The 18311-nt window shown below is 41.9% G+C and overlaps 1 protein-coding gene across 1 annotated transcript; it reads right to left on the minus strand.

Annotated features, from left to right (window-relative positions):
- Positions 1-6503: 6503 nt before the first annotated feature.
- Positions 6504-16549, minus strand: RAG1 (recombination activating 1). Its single transcript, XM_066363111.1, has 2 exons — positions 16446-16549; positions 6504-11576 (listed from the first exon to the last, which is right to left on the minus strand). Exon 2 carries the CDS (start codon positions 11560-11562, stop codon positions 8431-8433), a length of 3132 nt encoding a protein of 1043 aa, XP_066219208.1. The 5' UTR covers positions 11563-11576; positions 16446-16549; the 3' UTR covers positions 6504-8430.
- Between the last annotated feature and the right edge of the window lie 1762 nt (positions 16550-18311).

The following is an 18311-nucleotide window of genomic DNA, read 5'->3' on the forward strand; positions in this document are numbered from 1 at the left end:
TTATCTTGCGCTTAGAGTATTTAAACAACCTCCTAACGGGTCTCCCTGCCTCCGCCACGGCCTCCAATCATCTGACTGTTCTGCGACCACAGCAATCATCCCACAATAAAAATCTGATATCGCATAGATGAAAACTCTCCAGTGATTCCCCATTTCTCGTGGATGTAACATGATTCCCAAGGCCCAACCCTCCACTTCCATAACACCCTTGCAATTGATTTTCCATCAAAGCTGAACTTCCCCCATCTGGAAAATCATTTCTCCTGGTAAATAACTATCATCCTTCAAGATTTAGTTCAATCTTGATGTTCTCTGTGAAGTCTTCAGCCTAAACAGAGTGAAACACTCACCTTTGTGGCCAAGCCATCTCTCTTTGCCCACTGCCTTTATTTATAGCATTTATCAGTGTATATGACACTTAACTTGTATGCCTGCCTTTTCTCCTTTACAGTGAGGTCTTTGAAAACAAGAACAGTTTCTGCTTCAACTTTGTATCCTTAATAATAAGCACTGTTTCTGGTACACTACAGTTATTGTTTGATAGACGTTCATTAGATTTAATTAAGTTCACTGTATATAGACTGAAATGTACTCACTTCTGTTGTTGTTGTTTTACTGTCCTTCTGATTCTTTAGTAAATGAAAGGTGAGATGTGGAATGCATTCCTTGTATTCAAAATATCTTTACCAATCAAAATATGTCATCTCAGAGAATTGGGAAACAAAAAGAATGGTGTAATACCCAGAAGATGAGGTGAGGTCTTGGGTTAAATGTATTCTCTTTTCTAGTGAAAAGAGTTCACACAGGTTTCAAATGGATATCATGGTAAATTTAGATAGAAAAGACAGCCATTCTAATTCACAGTGACAAGAATTCCAAATTATTTATATACTACCAAATTTCACTCTAGCATAGAATATTGCTTTTGACTTGGAATTTAGCATAGAAAATACCACTTTTCCCCAGTTAATTCTGTCAGGAAGCAGTTAATGTAGCACTCTTACATCTAAGAGAACTAATACCTCATTCTGTCTCCAGTTATCAATCTAGTAAATGTGTATTGATTTAAATCATAATTTGTGAGACTAGAAAGGAAAAGTTATCAATAACACTTTTTTAAAAAAAATCTGATTAGTGTGTATAGTTTAAAGATAAAGACTGCTTGAATAGCCTCTTTAGTGTATCCATCAGTAAGTATTTACTGAAAATCCAAGATCCACGTAAATTATTATGGGACCTGAACAAGAAACATAAAAGATAAGCCCAATCTTTGGAGATCTTATAGTCTCACTGTAGAATAAGGCAAGGGGGCAAGACAGGAGAGCTGTGGAAAATGAAGTAATAAACCTTAAGCAACTGGTGACAAAGTTACAATTGAGTATCTGTGCAATAACAGTTTTACTTTTTTTAACTTGGACATATTGGTAAAATTAAAAAGTTGCGTTAAAATATCTTTAAGTTTCTTTGGTTAGGTTGACCTTTGCTGGAGAGATGTATCCCAGGTAACTGTAAAATGCAGAAAACACTGTTTGAAGTGCTGTACAAAATGTGTAGTGGTAACTCAAAAGAAGAGTGTTTTGTGTGTATATGTAAAAAATGGCTAAATCATCCATTTTAAACCATGAAAAAGTATCAATGTGATATGACAGAAAGATATTTGGTCTTTGTCCCTGGTTCTTGGCATAAAGCTCCTAAAACCCTTGGAATCTCCTGAGTGATAATGGTGAAATGAGTGTCTTTTGTTCTAATGAGGTGACTTTTGACAGACCTCTAGGTAGCTTGGGGGGGAGTGGAAGGTCACCAGAAAGATCAAGCCTAGAGCAAGCTTGGAACTTTTAGCCCCATTTCCAACCCCAACCTCTAGGTAAGAAAAGGGCTAAGATTGAGTTCAATCACCAGGGGCCAAGATTTATTAAATCATGCTTACTCAATGAAACTTCCAGTAAAATAACCCTAAATGGTGAGGTTCAAAGAGCTTCTGAACTGGGAGGGTGGCATGCCTCAGCTCCATGGGGCCAAGAGCTCCTGCCCTCAGGACCCTTCCAGACCTCACCCTATGGACGGACCTCTTGTAGAGGAACAGTATATAAAAAAATATATGAATTGAACTCAACTGAACATGAATAAAAAGGGCTCCAAAATATGGCTGCAGGAATGACTGAGTTATTTACTCAGGGTGGGATGAGATGTCCTCCTGTAGTTTCCTTGGAAACCAGGAATAATGTTCTTAATCACTTGATTGCTGGCCTAATTAATTATTCCAGAATGTGGTAGCCTTTCTTTGTTCCTATAGGTTATGCACTGTATGAAGGCCCCTCGTGCAATAGCCTCCAAATTTTCCCATAAAAAGGTAGGGTCTCAGACCACCCCTGAAGCTCTAGAGAACGCTTCCACATGGATGCTTATGGCAGGTGGCAGACTTTGGAATTCAGGTTGAGGCTTCCCAGTCTGGTGATGTATTCCTCCATGGTTTGGTGAGATTTGTACATACTCATAGTTCTCTTTTTCTTAGTCTATTGCTTTAACTAGCAATTACTCTAGAGCCCAGGCTGATGTTTCTTCGCCTAGTGATGTTGTGTAGCTCATTGTTGTGTTGATCCTTTTTCTTTATTCTATTTTAGGTTACATAAGTTCAAACCCCTTCTCGATTTTGCTTTGATTATTTTTATTGTTATTAATCATAATATCAATAAATTTCCCCCTAAAATCCATCCATGAGAAATTGCAACTCTGTACCATGCCTCTTGCATGGCACATCTCTTCCTCTGGCTGTTCAATAGTCATTTATAATGGGCCAGATAATGTAAGTAAAGTGGTTCCCTGAGTTCTGTGAACCATCCCAGTGAATTATCAAACCCCTGGGAGCAGTCATAGAAACCCCCAAATTTGTATTCGACCAGGCAGAAATGTGGGTGACGTGGACACTCCATCTGCAGCTGGTATCTGATGTAACGGCAGTCTTATGGAACTGAGTCCTTAACCTGTAAAGTCTGGGCCAACTTTAAATGGTTTATGTCAGAAAATATGTCAAAAACATTTAATTATAGAGCATTCAGTGGGTATTGGAGAATTGCTTGCTTTTGGGGTGGGGGTGGGTTTCTCAATGAACTTTTTGAAGACAAAAATGGAATGATGGCTACAAGAGTGCTAGGTATTTATTTAGACCTTGATCACAACTCAGCATAAAAATGCCCAGTTCTTGGTCTCCAAGAAGGTCAGTACTATTTTAAGAAGAAAAAAATACTTTGTCATCCTCAGGAGGGGGAGAAAAGATTATGTAAAAGCCAGGAACTTTCCATAAGAAAGAAGGGGAAAAGCCAGGGGAAGGGATGCTGACTTCACAAAAAAGACCAGTCTACCAATGGGAGGTTCCAACAGAACTTCCCTTTACCTCCTCCTGGTTGGGCATGGTTATCAGAGGGAGTTTGACCACCTCTCCACTGCACCACCACTGGCCAGGCTGTGGTCATGCATTTATTAGACTTACTGTTGATTGATGTGATCTCCCCTAATTCTCTGTGAGCAGTAACCAGCTGAATTGTTCACTCCAGTCTCTCTAGTGCCCAGCAGCCATCATCTGCTCATAGAAGGCATTCTATGAATTTTTGTTTAAAATATAGGCTGAAGTGGTTAAGAAAAGTATCAGGAACAATATAGATTTAGCTGGGTCTTCAAGGGTAAAATGATACTTTATTCTTAAATACAAAGGTAATATTCAAGTACTTGATCAAAGAGTATAAGCTTTCAGTTATAGGTTTCAGTTATGAGCAAAACTAGTATACACCGTGGTGCCTATCTTTACCAATATTGAATTGTACCCTTGAAATTTGTTAAGACAGTAGATCTTAAGTGTTCTCACCACACACACACACACACACACACACACACACACACACACACACACACACATACAAAGTAACTATATAAGGTGATGAATGTGTTGACTTGATTGGGGCAAATAGTTCACAATGTATATGCATATTAAACCATCTTGTTATACCCTTTAAATACATATAATTTTGTTCCTCAATTATACCTCAAAAAAGTTTGGGGAGAAAAATGAAACAAGGGGAGGATAATAGAAGTTTAAAAAAAATCAATCAAAGAAGATGCACGCCTGGTGCTGGATCCCTACGGTCCCTGCCGTGCTGGAAGTTAACCTGTTACTTGCTGGTTGTAGATATCTGGAGTATGGGGCAGGGCTACCAGGAGAGGGAAAGGTGCTTGGGTGCAGGCTATTTGCCTACAAATACAAACACATTTCAACGTTTTAAAACTGTATAGCTGCGCAGAAGCAGCCAGGCTGAACCTCAGTCCTGAGTAGAAGGGAGCCAGGATGTCTCTGTCTAGGGTGGCACACAGATGCTTGAATAATCTGCGGGTGACAAAGAAATGACCAAGGAGTAAGTGCTAAGGAGAGGTGGTGCAGACGAGAGGGGAAATTGTGAAGACGTGACTTTGCCATTTTCTGGCTGAGATCAGCTTTAGTGACCTCGTGTGTCCCATGGAGAGAATAGTAGTACCATCTCCAAAAGGATTCGATGGGAAAACCATATGCAGAGTGCTTGCCACACTGTTTGCTTAGTGATAGCCATTATCATCATCATCATCATCATGTAAAACACTGAACAAAAGAACCTGGGTTTCAGCTCAGTTCTGCCATTATCTGCACAGGCCCATCCAAGTAAACCCCTCTGACCAAAATTTTGAGTACTTGAATACGTGAATTTCCTGGGGAACAGGTGCTTATTTTTATCAGATCCTAAAAGGAGTTAAAACCCACTGATTTGCAAATCTGACATTTTCAAAGTCTTACTATTTACTTCAAGTTTCCAGAACCAAATTGTTTCATTCTACATGAAGATAAATTATACTCATTACCACTATTCTGTTGCCCTTTATTCTGAAGATCAACAAATTATGTGTTTCCCTCAAGAAAAAAGATGTAACTGCAGTTTGGATTGTATAAATTACAATGCACACTATTTCTAAATTTTAAACTTTTATTTCAAATATTAAACATAAAGTTGTTAATAGTCACCATAATATTAGTGAGGACTAGAAATGTTAAAATATAAGTATTGAGACACACACTTCATTGAATTTGAAAACATTTGACATGGAAATATAGCCCCCTCATATCAAAGAAATCCATTTCATCCTGGTACCTGAACTTTCCCTTAAACAAGAAAAAGAAGGCTCTTGGTATCCATTAAACAACTTTATGATTATTTGTAAGAAAATAAAATGAAGTACAATGCCACAGAAAGAAAGAAAAAAAATCTCACCAAAAATGATATCTGAGTTATATTATTGTAGTTACAGGGAAAAAATAAAATAGAGACAAAATATCCACTCATTTAAAACCTCTTCACATTGAAAGACTAGACCCTCTTTCATACAATAACTGATGGTATGTAGGAATCTACAATCAAATATCATTTGCACTCAGATGATGATTTGTTCTTCCCAACCACCCCTGGTACTTACAAATCCTAACTCCTAGCTGTGTGAACTTGGAATTCTGTTTGATGTAATGCAAGACCCAGAGGCTAAGCCAACAAAAAAACAAAAAAATCTTTATCTTCATCTATATTTTGTGATAACAAATTGAGGCAAAACTAAATTCCAGTTCACTTGGAAGGAAAAGGCATTTTTCCTCCTGCTCTCGCTTCTCAGTGCATGTTTATTAATCCCAAAGTGCTTTTTGACCTCACACCGACCACTCATCAATTTTCATCAGCCATTATCACTGGTCCCTGCAGTGCCCCTCTGTGGGTTGGAAGGAAAACTTGTAGAATCAGTTTTCGCGGGAGGAAAATGCATTGCACTTATGAAGTTCCCGTCCAGACTTCAAAAAAATGCTCCGTTCACTGTGGTGAATTTCCCAGGAGTAAGTGACTACATTTACAATGAGTGTTGTCAAAAAATCAAACCTGAGTATAAAACCAGGGCCTGGGATATTGCAATCTCAACAGTGAAGGCCAAAACAACCACAGACAATGTTTCTGCATATTGAAACTCCTGTGGCCAGATGTTCCTGGGGTTTATCAAAATTTGACCTGATTAAGGGATTACTGGGATGGTTGTGCTGCAAGTCATGCTGTTAGTCACACGCATTCAAAATAGTTCCTACAATGCCAGAAAAAGGGAGCTTAATACTGAAAAGTAGTTACAGTGCCACCAATTGAGTAGCTGAGTGGAAATGGGGGGAAAAAATCCACAAACCAGGGCCAGTATGCTTCAGGGAATAGGATGATTACATAAATTCAGCTGTTCATTAGTGCAGAGACATGCTATAAGTATTAATCAGGATGAAGGAAAAGGCCAGTTTAGAAGGCCATTCATTTACAAAATGCAAAACTTCCATTTTTCAAGAAAAAAGAAAATTGAACTATGTATATGTTTTTGATAACTAAATTACAAATGTCTTTGTAATTTATATACATATAAAGTAATTTATATATAAATTTTATAAATATTTATATATAAAATAAATTACTTTATATATATATTTATATATATAAAGCAAGGAAAACTGCTGTATTTATTAAACAAGAAGTATTGAATTAAATCCCCATGAAAACACCAAATGCATATTTAAGGCAATGTCACTGATGCGCATTTGACAGTTAAATTACAAAGCTCTTTGATATACTGTGTATGAAGTGTGGCAAGTATGGCCAATAAAATCAAAGGAAGAAAAAAACTAATTAACACTAACATATCATTTTTGACGCACAAATATATAAAATTCCATGCCTGCTCTAAATTGCCAGCAATTGGCAATTCCCAAATTCCTAAGGATTCAAACAATAATTTCCAAATATATAACTAGAGCCACCAGAGGTTTGGGGCTTTTGGAAGCTTTAGCATTACTTTCTTCTATCAAAAGTCCGAAAGCACACCAATAACTTAAAAACACCACACATCCCCGCCCCCGAGAAACACATTGCCAGGATGATGAATCCCGCGGATTGTCGGTCCTAAACAAATATGATCCTTCCTTATAAAAATAGCGATTAATTGTTGTGGTAGAAAGAACATGGACTTTGGAGACAAAAAGCCTGAGTTCAAATTCCAGATCAAGTAGTTATTATCCCTGTGACTTGGGCTAAATCTCTTAATCCTCTATCAAATAGGAATAATAACAATGTCTACACCTACCCCACAGAAAAGTGAGGCAAAATAAATGGGAAAATATTCCCAGAAAGCCCCCAAATGAAAACACTCTATAAATCTTAACTCTGACACTGGACTATGAGCAGACTGGACCTGAACGTGGTGGCATGTGGGAAAAGTGCAAATGAATCCTGCTACAAAAATCTCGATACATTGAAAGTAAACTGATCATAATAGAAAGAAAAACACAATGCAAAGAAAAAAAACTCCAGGAAACCTGGGTTTAGTAAAATTGACCCAGGTGTCACACGGAGAAAATCTGGCAGAAATTTTCAACCAGACATTCAATCTGTTTCTATACAGTGAGCAAACCCAAATCTTACAAGCCTCTGCCGCTTTGGGATTGGGGGACAAAACATCTGGAGGCTAAATTCATTGAAATGAAAAAGTAAAAATAAAAAATTAAATTGAAAAGCAAAAATAAAAATCACACCTGGCTCCTGATAGCTAAGAAAACGTGTGTTACCAGAAGATTAATGACTAACTGTAGCTAACAGTTGTATTCTTCTAACTTCATTATTGAAAAAAATCCATGGCAGCAGATGACCTCTTAAACTTTTTTAAGGTTATAATAGAGATATCATTTTAAACCTAGAAAAGGTCTAATTTCCAAAAATGTTTCTGGATGTAGTGTATTTCTGTATAAATGTACCAAATGATAAAATGCACTGAAAACACTTGGTAAGGGTCATTGTGCCATACAAATGTAAGATATTATTATTATTATTAGAAAAATCTGGAAAGCTCTTCGGCATCTTGTAAAGTAATCCCAGATACGTGAAAGTTATAAAATAAAGAATTCTATCAAATTGATATAGAAAACATTCTATCTCAATACAAACTGTAATAAATTGAAGGGAGAAAATGGAAACCACAAGACAAATTCCTTCCCTGGCTTCTCTGGTCATTCTTCTTCGACAACCTGGACTTTGATTTTCACATCACTCCTTCATAACCACACCTATCTTTGTTAAACTCTGGCCCCTGGCAGTTACTCCTGTCCTGAGTTATTGAGCTTTTCAAATAACTGACTTCTCCTGTTGCTTCTCTGAACCCCCTAACTGGGACAAGCAATCAGCTCATCAGTTATCCATTCCTCACATGGATTCAGCATCTCTGGCCTCTCCAACCCACCACCACTGGGGTGGTAAAGCCCCGCACACAAGAGTGAAGGGTGCCGGGAGTAGGTCTCAGGGCAACCCCAAGGAAAACTCATTAGCAAAACCAACTCATCAGCGGCTGCCCTACTTAAAATTCCATTGAATCTTGAGTTCCCAGACAGTCCTCTAGGCCTAATGAGTCCCCTAAACTTGCCTGCGAGTTTACAGTAAACCCAGAGCTTTTTAATGCATTGTGAGCATTCATAAACTTCTGGAGGTATTTGGATGTATACAACCAGTGATGTTTCAGGACGTCTTCCATTTCGTAGCATTTAGACTGCCGGGCGTTCATCTTCCGGAAGCGCCTGAACAGTTTGTTGCCAGACTCGTTTCCCTCGCTTGCCCAGGCCCCGATGGAGCCATCCCTCTCGATAATCTCAGGGACGTGTGCCAGGGTTTTGTGGAAATAATTGGTGATTTTGCCCTCGTATCTATACTTGAACTTGGTGGAGAGGAGCTCAGCGAAGCGCTGTGAATTGAAACTGTACTGGCAGAGGGATTCTGGGCACTCCTGAGCGGGGCACGAGGAGCGCCACACGGGTTTCATCTGCAGATAGAGGTCCATCAGCTCCCTGAGAGCTCCGTGCCTCTCCTCGGAGGGAATTAACTCACAAACGGCTTCCACCGTCTCTTTGGTCATGAGTTTCCTGGCAAAGTTGCCGTTCATCCTCATGATTGGTTTTAAGTTCATCTTCTTCCGAAGATGCTTGTCCAGCGTGGCCTGCCATCTCTTCCTCTCCTCTTTGGAAGCGTTGGGGTTCTTATACGCCTCGCCTATCTCCAGCTGGAAAATCTTGTAGAACTCGGCCGCATTGCCGATGTCACAGTGGAGCGCATCGATGGAAGGGACGGTCTCAATGAAGGGCTTGGCCGAGACCCCCTTCACCCGGTCGCGGAGCTCTTCCGCCGACTCGTGGTACGGGTTGGAGCGCCAGACCTCGTAGCGCTCCAGGTTCTCCGCGTGGCTCCTGGTGATGGAGTGGAAGACCAGGTTCTGAGAGGCTTCCAGGCGGGTGGCGTCACACAGAGTACAGATGTAGACCGAGCCAGAAGCCTCGAGGCCTTCCACTTCGCGGACTAGTTTCTCATCATAGCCGGTGCCCCTGAAGACGAACTTGAACGTCCGGGGGATGCCTCCCATCTCCAGCATTAATTCGCTGCTCTTCATGGCCTCCCTCTCGGCAATGAGAGGGCTGAGGATGGCTGTCAGGGTCTCGTGGTCGGACTCATCTGCCAGCATAAGGCAGAGAGGTTTGCAACACAGTTCCGAGTTAGGTTTGGCTTCCTCAAACACCTTCACGTTCTGTGCGCCACGGGCTATAGAAATTTTCATGACTGTGAATGAGAACCGGACCGCCTTTTCCGGAACTGCTGGCCCACTCCCGTGCTTCTCACTCACATCTCCCATTCCGTCGCAAGACTCCTTCACCACGACGGTGAAGGGGCCGTTCAGGTAGTCGTCAAGGCCTTGGGCTTTCATGCCTTCCAAGATGTCTTCTTCCATGTCCATCAAAGCAGACACCAAAGCTGAATCATAGCGAAAGCGCTTCGCAATGGTGTCCACCGGGTAGTCATCCACGGAGGAGGCCAGTCCGGACAGTCCGTCGATAATGCCGACGTCAGTACTGGAAGACACGTTCTTCAGAGGTGGCTGCCACTCAAACGGGTGGTAGCCAGGCAGAAGGACCTTCTCCGCGTTCCGAAGAGCATGCAAAGGCTGGAAAATCTGCCTGCCCGTGATGGCCTTCACAGTCCTGTACATTTTGTGGTACTGACTGCAGCTGAGGAAGGTGTTGACGCGGATGGCCAAGCACACAGCCGGCTGCAGGCCAGAGCCACGTCCCTGCATGATGGCCTCCAGCTCATCGGCCTGTCTGTGCTCGTTTCTCGCCCTCAGCGCCAGCAGGAACAAGGTCAGGCACACAGACTTGACATCTCCACCTTCTTCTTTGTCAGCAAAGGCCTTGACTTGCAGCTTGAGCTCCCTCAGACGGTGCTTCTGAGCCCTCCGGGTCAGCGATAGAAGATGTTGGCGCGGCCGGCCTCCTTTATTAATATGCGCAAAAGTCTCTTTTGAGTCCTTGTGGCTGGAGATATGGTGATTATATTTTTCCAACCTGACCTCCTCATTGCACTCTTTTGCTGGACATTTCACCATCAGGGAATTCAAGATGCTCAGAAAGGACTTCACTGGACTCTCCAGGTCAGTAGGGAAGCAGGGATATCGGCAAGAGGGACAATAGCTGCCCATGACTTTGAGGCATCTGAGAATGCAGATCCTGCAGAACACATGCTTACAGTTGGTCTCCACGGGGTCAGCCAGAATGTGTTCACAGATCTGGCAGGAAATCGATTTCACGAAGTGCGCTGGGAAGTCCACGGCCAGGAGCTTGGTACTGAGATGTATCTTACTGCAGTTGGTGATCTGCTTCATCACTTCCTTGCTACCCAGCCTTGCCTGAGTTTTCTTCTTGCGCTGACGTGCTCGTCTTGCTCGGTCAAGCACTGTTTTGAGTTTTTTGCTGAGCTGCACATCTGGCTGATGACTCTTCCTCTTGTGTCCTCGACGGGCAGTGTGGCAGATGTCACAGGATGGTGTGTGGGGGTGCCACTCCATGGTTGCATTCTTCGGGGAGTAGACCTTGCAGAGGGCGCTGCTGAACTTCCTGTGCATGATGCTCCAGCAGTTATGGCAGAACTCAGTGGGGTGAATGGAATCAACATCTGCCTTCACATCTATCCGGAAAACCTTGGCAATGAGGTCTGGCCAGGAAGTGGCTCTCTTCTCCTTCTTTCGTAAAAGGACTTCGGTTTTACCATCCACGGGCCCATGGACTGGATATCTCCTATGGTGCTCAGCATTTTTAAAAGAATTCCCACAGATGCGGCAGAGATGCCGAAGGTTGGCTTGGTGGATTGCTTTCTCCCTTGCCTTCCTGTCATCATGGGATTTCTTCAAAAACTTAGGGTGAGGCTTCAATGCTGGCTGAGTCAAGGCTGGCTTCTCACCACCTGCCTTGCCCAGGACTGCAGGAGATTGCTCTAGAGAGGGCTTCCCCTCCGAGGACTCTTTCTTCTCCATTCGAGCATCCTCTGGTGCCTTTTCTAAGGATCTCACCCTGAACAGCTTAAATTTCCATTCTGAAAATTTAATATGTGGGTGCTGGATTTCATCCGGAGCCGAACTGAGTCCCAGAGTGGGTGGCAAAGAGACAGCCATACTGGCTGGAGTGGCTGGGAACAATGAAAACAAGTCAGGTTAGGAAACAATTTCAATATCCCACGAATGCGTCCTAGAAGGAGTACAAATTAGTGCATTCAAATATTCATTCATTCATTTATCCCAGAAGTTACTATCCTTCTATTTTAATACACTCCATTAGGCACTGATCATACAGCAGAGAACAGAGTCGTTCCCTGTTCGGCTGCTGCCTCTGGTCTCTATACCGTGTGCCGAAATACAGGCACCAACATAATTTGCTTTGTGTACATATGTACAATCTTATTAGCTTTCCACCGAAACTTGAAGTTCTTTGAGGACAGAATCTTTGAGAGATTTATCTGTCTCCCCAAGTTTCCTAGTATATATTACATGCTCGATAGTTATTTGCTGAGTACCCGCTAGGAAAAAATTGACTACAAAAAAAAAAAGTCATATTTTTCACATTGTATTAGCTTCATTGCACGAGCCGGACAATACATATCCAGCTTTTTAAAGCAGTCTCTTGAGAGACTGGTTGTTTCTTTCTTCCAAACGGGTCATAAAGAAATGATAAAGCTACTCACTCAGACTATTTCAAGGATAAAGAAAATTTTGAGGTTTCTGCATGCAAACTAATAATAAGCATCATGGATAGCAATTTTGCTTACAATTTTAATTAGTGAACACTGCTGTAAATTATAAGGCTATGTCCACATTAGAAACAAAAACCACATAATTCTCTGAACCTGCAATCAACCATTGTGGGCACATTCCAAGATTCCAAAGGGCTTTTAAAATGAAAAGCTCAAGCTGTTTCAGACATAACCACAAGCAACTTTGATGCAGATGTGGGTTGCCATCTTGAAAATCATTACCAGGCAGTAATGACTTTCTGGTCATCAGCTCAATAGCTTTTAATAAGAGGTAGGAGTAATACTTATCTTCTGGAAAAAAACATGTGCCATTAGATATGCCAGGAAATGCCACAAATCTGGACTGTGGTGCAGATATCAATACTGCTGTAGAAAAAATATCTGAAAATGCCATTTGGGTCCTTTTTAGGCCCAATTAGCCCAGTGCTCTCAAAATTCTTTAGTACACATAACTGGAAAAACAGCAATTGTTTTTCAATCTAACATTTTTCTCTCCCAAATTTGCCTGGGTTAACACTCCTGACCCATCAAGTATATCAAGCAACACTTTTCCCTCTAAATTAATTAATTAACCAAAGTGATTTTTTTTCTAAATAATCATGTAGTCGTGGCTCAGCGGTAGAGCGTCGGCCTGGCGTGCGGGGGACCCGGGTTCGATTCCCAGCCAGGGCACACAGGAGAAGTGCCCATTTGCTTCTCCACCCCCCCCTCCTTCCTCTCTGTCTCTCTCTTCCTCTCCCGCAGCCAAGGCTCCATTGGAGCAAAGATAGCCCGGGCACTGGGGATGGCTCCTTGGCCTCTGCCCCAGGTGCTAGAGTGGCTCTGGTCGCAGCAGAGCGATGCCCCAGAGGGGCAGAGCATCGCCCCCTGGTGGGCAGAGTGTCGCCCCTGGTGGGCGTGCTGGGTGTCTGTCTGACTGTCTCTCCCCGTTTCCAGCTTCAGAAAAATACAAAAAAAAAAAAAAAGAAAAGAAAAGAAAAAAAATATCATGTAGTCGTGGAGACTAATCCTCAGGTGGATGGGTATACCTTGGCCACCAGTGGGATGGGGGAGGGAGGGTGCAAGGGCTAATCCTGACTGCAGCTAACAAGGTTTGCTTTTTTAGGTCATCCCTTTAAACTACTGAAGTTCATTCCATCTTGCATGCATTATGCTTCAGAGATTGATGCTTTCATAAAAATTAAAAGCCAATTCTCAGGACTTGGTAAAGGGAAAATCCTGTTAAATTATTCTATGTGCAGAACCGTATGAGAACTAAACAAATTCCACACTATTTCCAAGGTCTCATGAACATCAAAAATATTTTAGCTGCAACCCAACCAACATCTCAAAGTTGCTAATGACTCAGTTATGTTTCTAAATTCTGTTCTGTGTCTGGGGCAAGGGCTCTCCACGTCTCCCCTGTCCTGGTGGCTTACACTCATTCCCCAATGCCTTTTCATTCCTTTAACCTTTCCCTTCCTAGTCTTTTTGAATGCATTTATTGTCTGGAAATCCAAGACAAGAATGACCCTCTCTAGAGTTAATCATCATGAGTTAGTCAACCACCAGGCATGTTGGAAGGGTCCCTAGAACTATCTCCCTTCTCTTCCTTCTCCTCTGCTGACTCCCACTGGCCTGAAATGTTATATCAGAATCTACCAAACTACATTTACTTCAATACCCCCATGGAAAGAGTGCCATCACCAAGCAGTTACTAGCAACTGACATCCAAATAAAATGTATATATTAGATTGTTTTCCAGCTCAACAGCTAAAAATGTATTCAAACTGGAAGCAAGAGGGGACAGGGCTGTTATTCTTGTTTTTAGGGCAATAGTCACTAAAATGCTAATAGTAGTTAGCTATGGAAGCTATAGGTGTTTTTATGTTTTTATCCTTACCTATGATTTTTACTTTTCCTAAAATTACCATGTATTACTTTTATAAGAAGATAGAACTTTTAAGAACTAGAGCTAATGAGATATTTTTTATCTACCTAATTAGCAAAGATTAAAAATATTGATATTACTCAGCTTTAATGAAAGCATGGGGAAATGAAGATATCATCAAACATTTTTGGGAGGAGCGTACATTGGCGTAATATCTCTAGCGGACAATTTAACGATGTATTTCAAAAGCTTAAACATATACTATCTTTGGTGCAATAAATCTGCTTGCAGGGAGTTATTCTGTAGAAACATTCCCACAGGTTATCCTTGGGAATAAACGTTTCACAGGCTATTCCCACTTATGTGGAGAAAGTGAGAAAGTTGTTTTTTAAAATTGTTACTCTAAAAATAGAAAACAGCACAAATAATCAACAATGGGGCATTATTAAATTATGGTCCAGGACAAAGTAGAAAACTACAGAAACTTTTAAATGTCTATGTGCATTGATATTACAGTGAGGTGCCCACGTGATAGAGCAGAGAACAGAACAACCATAGCAATAAAGTAGGGCTCTTTTCATGCATGCTTGTTCATATTTGTGTAAACCTGAAAGTGTAGAGATTCTGGGAAAGGATGCACTAAAATCTTAACCATGTTTACTCTCGAGAAAACAGAATTGGCGCTGGTGAGAAGGTCTCTTTATTTTGTACTTTAGTCATTCTTGTATAATAGTACATGAATTTTTCACAACAAACATTATTTCTTTCAATTTTGTCATCTATTTCATTTAGGTGGAAACGTTTTACAGACTAGATTTACATGTATATCCATTGTCAGTTTCTTATATTTCTTTCTAGATTTGCCCCCAGAAAAGTTCAGGGGGCAAATCTCAAATCTGACCACCATCCTTGGCTTATCTTTCTTTTCTGATAAGCATGTCGAGAGGGGACTACAATCTGAACCTGTTTAACAACATGAAGTTAGAAAAGAGTTATCCTGCAGTCACTTTTTTCACATTCAGGAATCTCACAAATTCCTGACCTCCTGTCTTCTAACAAAAGGTCAGCACTGTAGACCAGACTCAGAATCAAGAAGGCAGAGTGGCAGCTGCAGACTCAGCCCTGTTCCCATTGGACACCGCCATCGCAGCATGGCCATCCCCTGCCATCACAGCTGCAGTGGTCCTTCTCCCCACCAGGCACAGAGTCACCTGTACAAGCCAGCCTGGAGTGTCCTGGCTGGGGCAGGAGCTGTCACTGGTGGTAGGCAGTCTCATTATTTACTTCAGAAGGGTAAGCCATGGCAGCAGCATCGTCCCCCACCCTCGTTCCACTCCCCACTCTGCATACATATACATCCAAGTACTTGGCCCTCAATTTCCCCTCTTAACATATTCAACTTGGTCTATACACAACCTCTATGTGACTAATGTATACTCATTGTCACACCTGTTCTGCTCATTCAATCACTCACTCCACAAATACTGTTGTCTACAACTTGCCCAGCACCATCATCCCATTTGCAGCATCAAAATCCAGGTTTCTAAGGATAACTCTGGAATTCTTGCCTTTCCTCTAGGCAACATATGGCTGCTTGAACCACTTCAGAAAGGGAAGTGGTACTATCACAACCCCTGGCCAGGCATCCTGGCTCAAGGTCAGAACATCGAAGCAGGGTTTCTACAATGGCTCTTCCAAAAATTATTATGTATCAGAATCATTAGGGAGCTTGTGTTTTTAAATAAATAAATAAATAAAGCAAGCAAGCAAGCAAGCAGATCATCAGGTCCCAGAGAGTCTGATGATTCAGTTTATCTGGGACGGAGTCCAGATATTGTACTCAAACATTGCAGTGATCCTACTGTGAGTGGCCCACAGGTCACACGCTGAGAAATACTGGTCTCCTACTTAAGCCAATCTAGTTCAAGAAATTCCTGGAAAGACTTGGCAATAGCAGGCATGCTACCCATCTCCTCTGAGCCTGGAGTCCGTGTGCTCCTGATCATTTTCCTTGCCTGAACCAGCATGGCATTCTCTTTCCCCACGACCTCACACCTTCCCTTCTACTGATTTGTTTACTCCTTATTCAAGAAGTGCACCTTAGACCCTTCCTCCACCCACAGCATTCATTTATAGTAACTCAGACACTTGACACCTTCTCTATGAACCTACAGTGTCTTCCTAAACTTTGCTTCTAGTTCTTTTCCTAGTTTCATACATTAGAGAGCAAAAAAAAAAAAAAAAAAAAAAAATGGATGTCAACTTCCCTCCCTGCCTTCCCTCATCCCCTGCAAGGAACAAACCCCAAGTATTTCTGATTAGAAACATAAAAATGTAAATAAATATGTAGCTCAAGGCAGGAGAAGTCCAAGTGTTACCTTGCTCAGCAGGCTGCCTGGGCAAAGTGTTGGGATGTCTGTAATTCGGTTGATATTATTGGATACCAACAAGAAAGCAAAGTGTGTTCTCCTCTCCCTCCTTGCTCTCGTCCCTCAGAGCAGACTGCTGCATTATTTATCCACTGTCATTCCAAGCCTCCCCCACCACAGAAGGCTAACCACAAATGATGGCAGCCAATCACAGCCCGGGAGCCTCCCCTCCCCCCCCCCCAGCTCCAGCTGGCACCTGGCTCTTCAGGAAGCTTCCCTGGGGGGACCTGAGCGTAGAAACACGCATGGGTGTGTGCTGGAGCATTGCCAAAGCTGCCAGCTCACTCCCCTGTTTGTTTGGAAATTATCTTGCTTATCTAAGCTCGGACTTCTGCCAGGATTCTACGCATCTGTGCATCGGTTCCTCATCTCAAAGTGGACATACTAATAGCATGTACTTCAAAGAGTCAATGAGGTTATACAGTGAGAGTTATAGGGAAGTACTTGGAACAGTTTCTGCTTTTAGTAAATACCCATCAAATACTAGCTATACAATAATTTTTTTATTATTTTTAAATGATATCCAAACCACTCCAGAATCCTCCTTCCCCGGTCAATTCTCAGTCAGGGGAGGTTGGACTCCTTGTAACCACACTAACTTTAAACATTACTAGAGTTTTGAAGTCAACAGACTTTGACTGATGCATCAATTTCCTCATATACAACCTAGGATTGATAATACTTGCCCCTTTTTACTGAATTTATTGGGGTAACACTGGTTAACAAAATCATACAGGATTCAGGGGCACAATTTTCCAACACAGCATCTGTACACTGTATTCTCATTATTGAGAGAAATAAACAAAGCTTCTAAGTGCTTTACATATTATTTGTCACAACAATCCTATGCATTTGATATTCCTATCTGTAAAGAGAATCAACAGAAGTTTAGAGCAATGAAGAACTTGCCCATGGTCACATAGCCACTACATAGTGAAGGTGGGGTGGATTTCCAAAGCCTGTGTTCGTAACCACTCCCCTCTATTGTAAAAGGAGAATATTGAAGGCCACCTGTAGCAACAGTGAAAGGGTGACTGAATAATGAACATCAGTAAATCTAGCACAGTCTGTATTTCAAGTCCCCTTTGTAATTATCAGACTAGCTTTATCCCCTAAAGTCCCCCTGTGTTCGGCCAGTGTGTGATGAATTACCTTGCTTCGCCTTGGTCCTCAGCACAAATTGTTCAAGAGACAGGTACAAGGATTTCTCTATGCTCTGCTGCCGTTACTAAATCCTCCTCTTATATCCCCACTATTCTGCACTTCAGCCTGTCCAACCACACCAACCATACAACAGTCCTGGGGACACAGCTTCTGTTCAGTAAACTCAAGGCAGGGCAGAAGCCATACAATAATACTGGGAGAGAAGGGAATTGGCCTGTGGTTTCTAGGAGCTTCAGTGTTCATGTGTCCAACAGATAGAGCCTTCACCTGTGGTTCTCCTGGTATTGTGAGGCCGGTCAGGTAGAAACAGACTATTCTTGAAGACAGTGCACGTGCTCAAATCAGCAGGAAGCAGGGTCTCCAAGACATGCCTTGACATCCTCTTTGTAGAATGGGGTCAAGTGGACAGGAGTCACAAGGTATCTGACAGGAGAGAAGATGTCTTTCCTGTCCATTCTTTCATGCTCCAAAGCCTTCCATCTCCACTGGACTCACAGAGAGAGAGAGAAAGGGCCAGAGTTCTTGCTTCACCTCAAAGGAAACAGAGAAACGGGAATATCTTAAAGAATTGGGGAAAAGTAGGAAGTTCCAGATTCCAAGGATCAGGCTTAGTTCATAGGCTGACTTAGAAATTGAGTGAAGGTCCTGGCC

Source organism: Saccopteryx leptura, chromosome 1 (genome assembly GCF_036850995.1).
Source record: "Saccopteryx leptura isolate mSacLep1 chromosome 1, mSacLep1_pri_phased_curated, whole genome shotgun sequence".
Taxonomy (NCBI): Eukaryota; Metazoa; Chordata; class Mammalia; order Chiroptera; family Emballonuridae; genus Saccopteryx; species Saccopteryx leptura.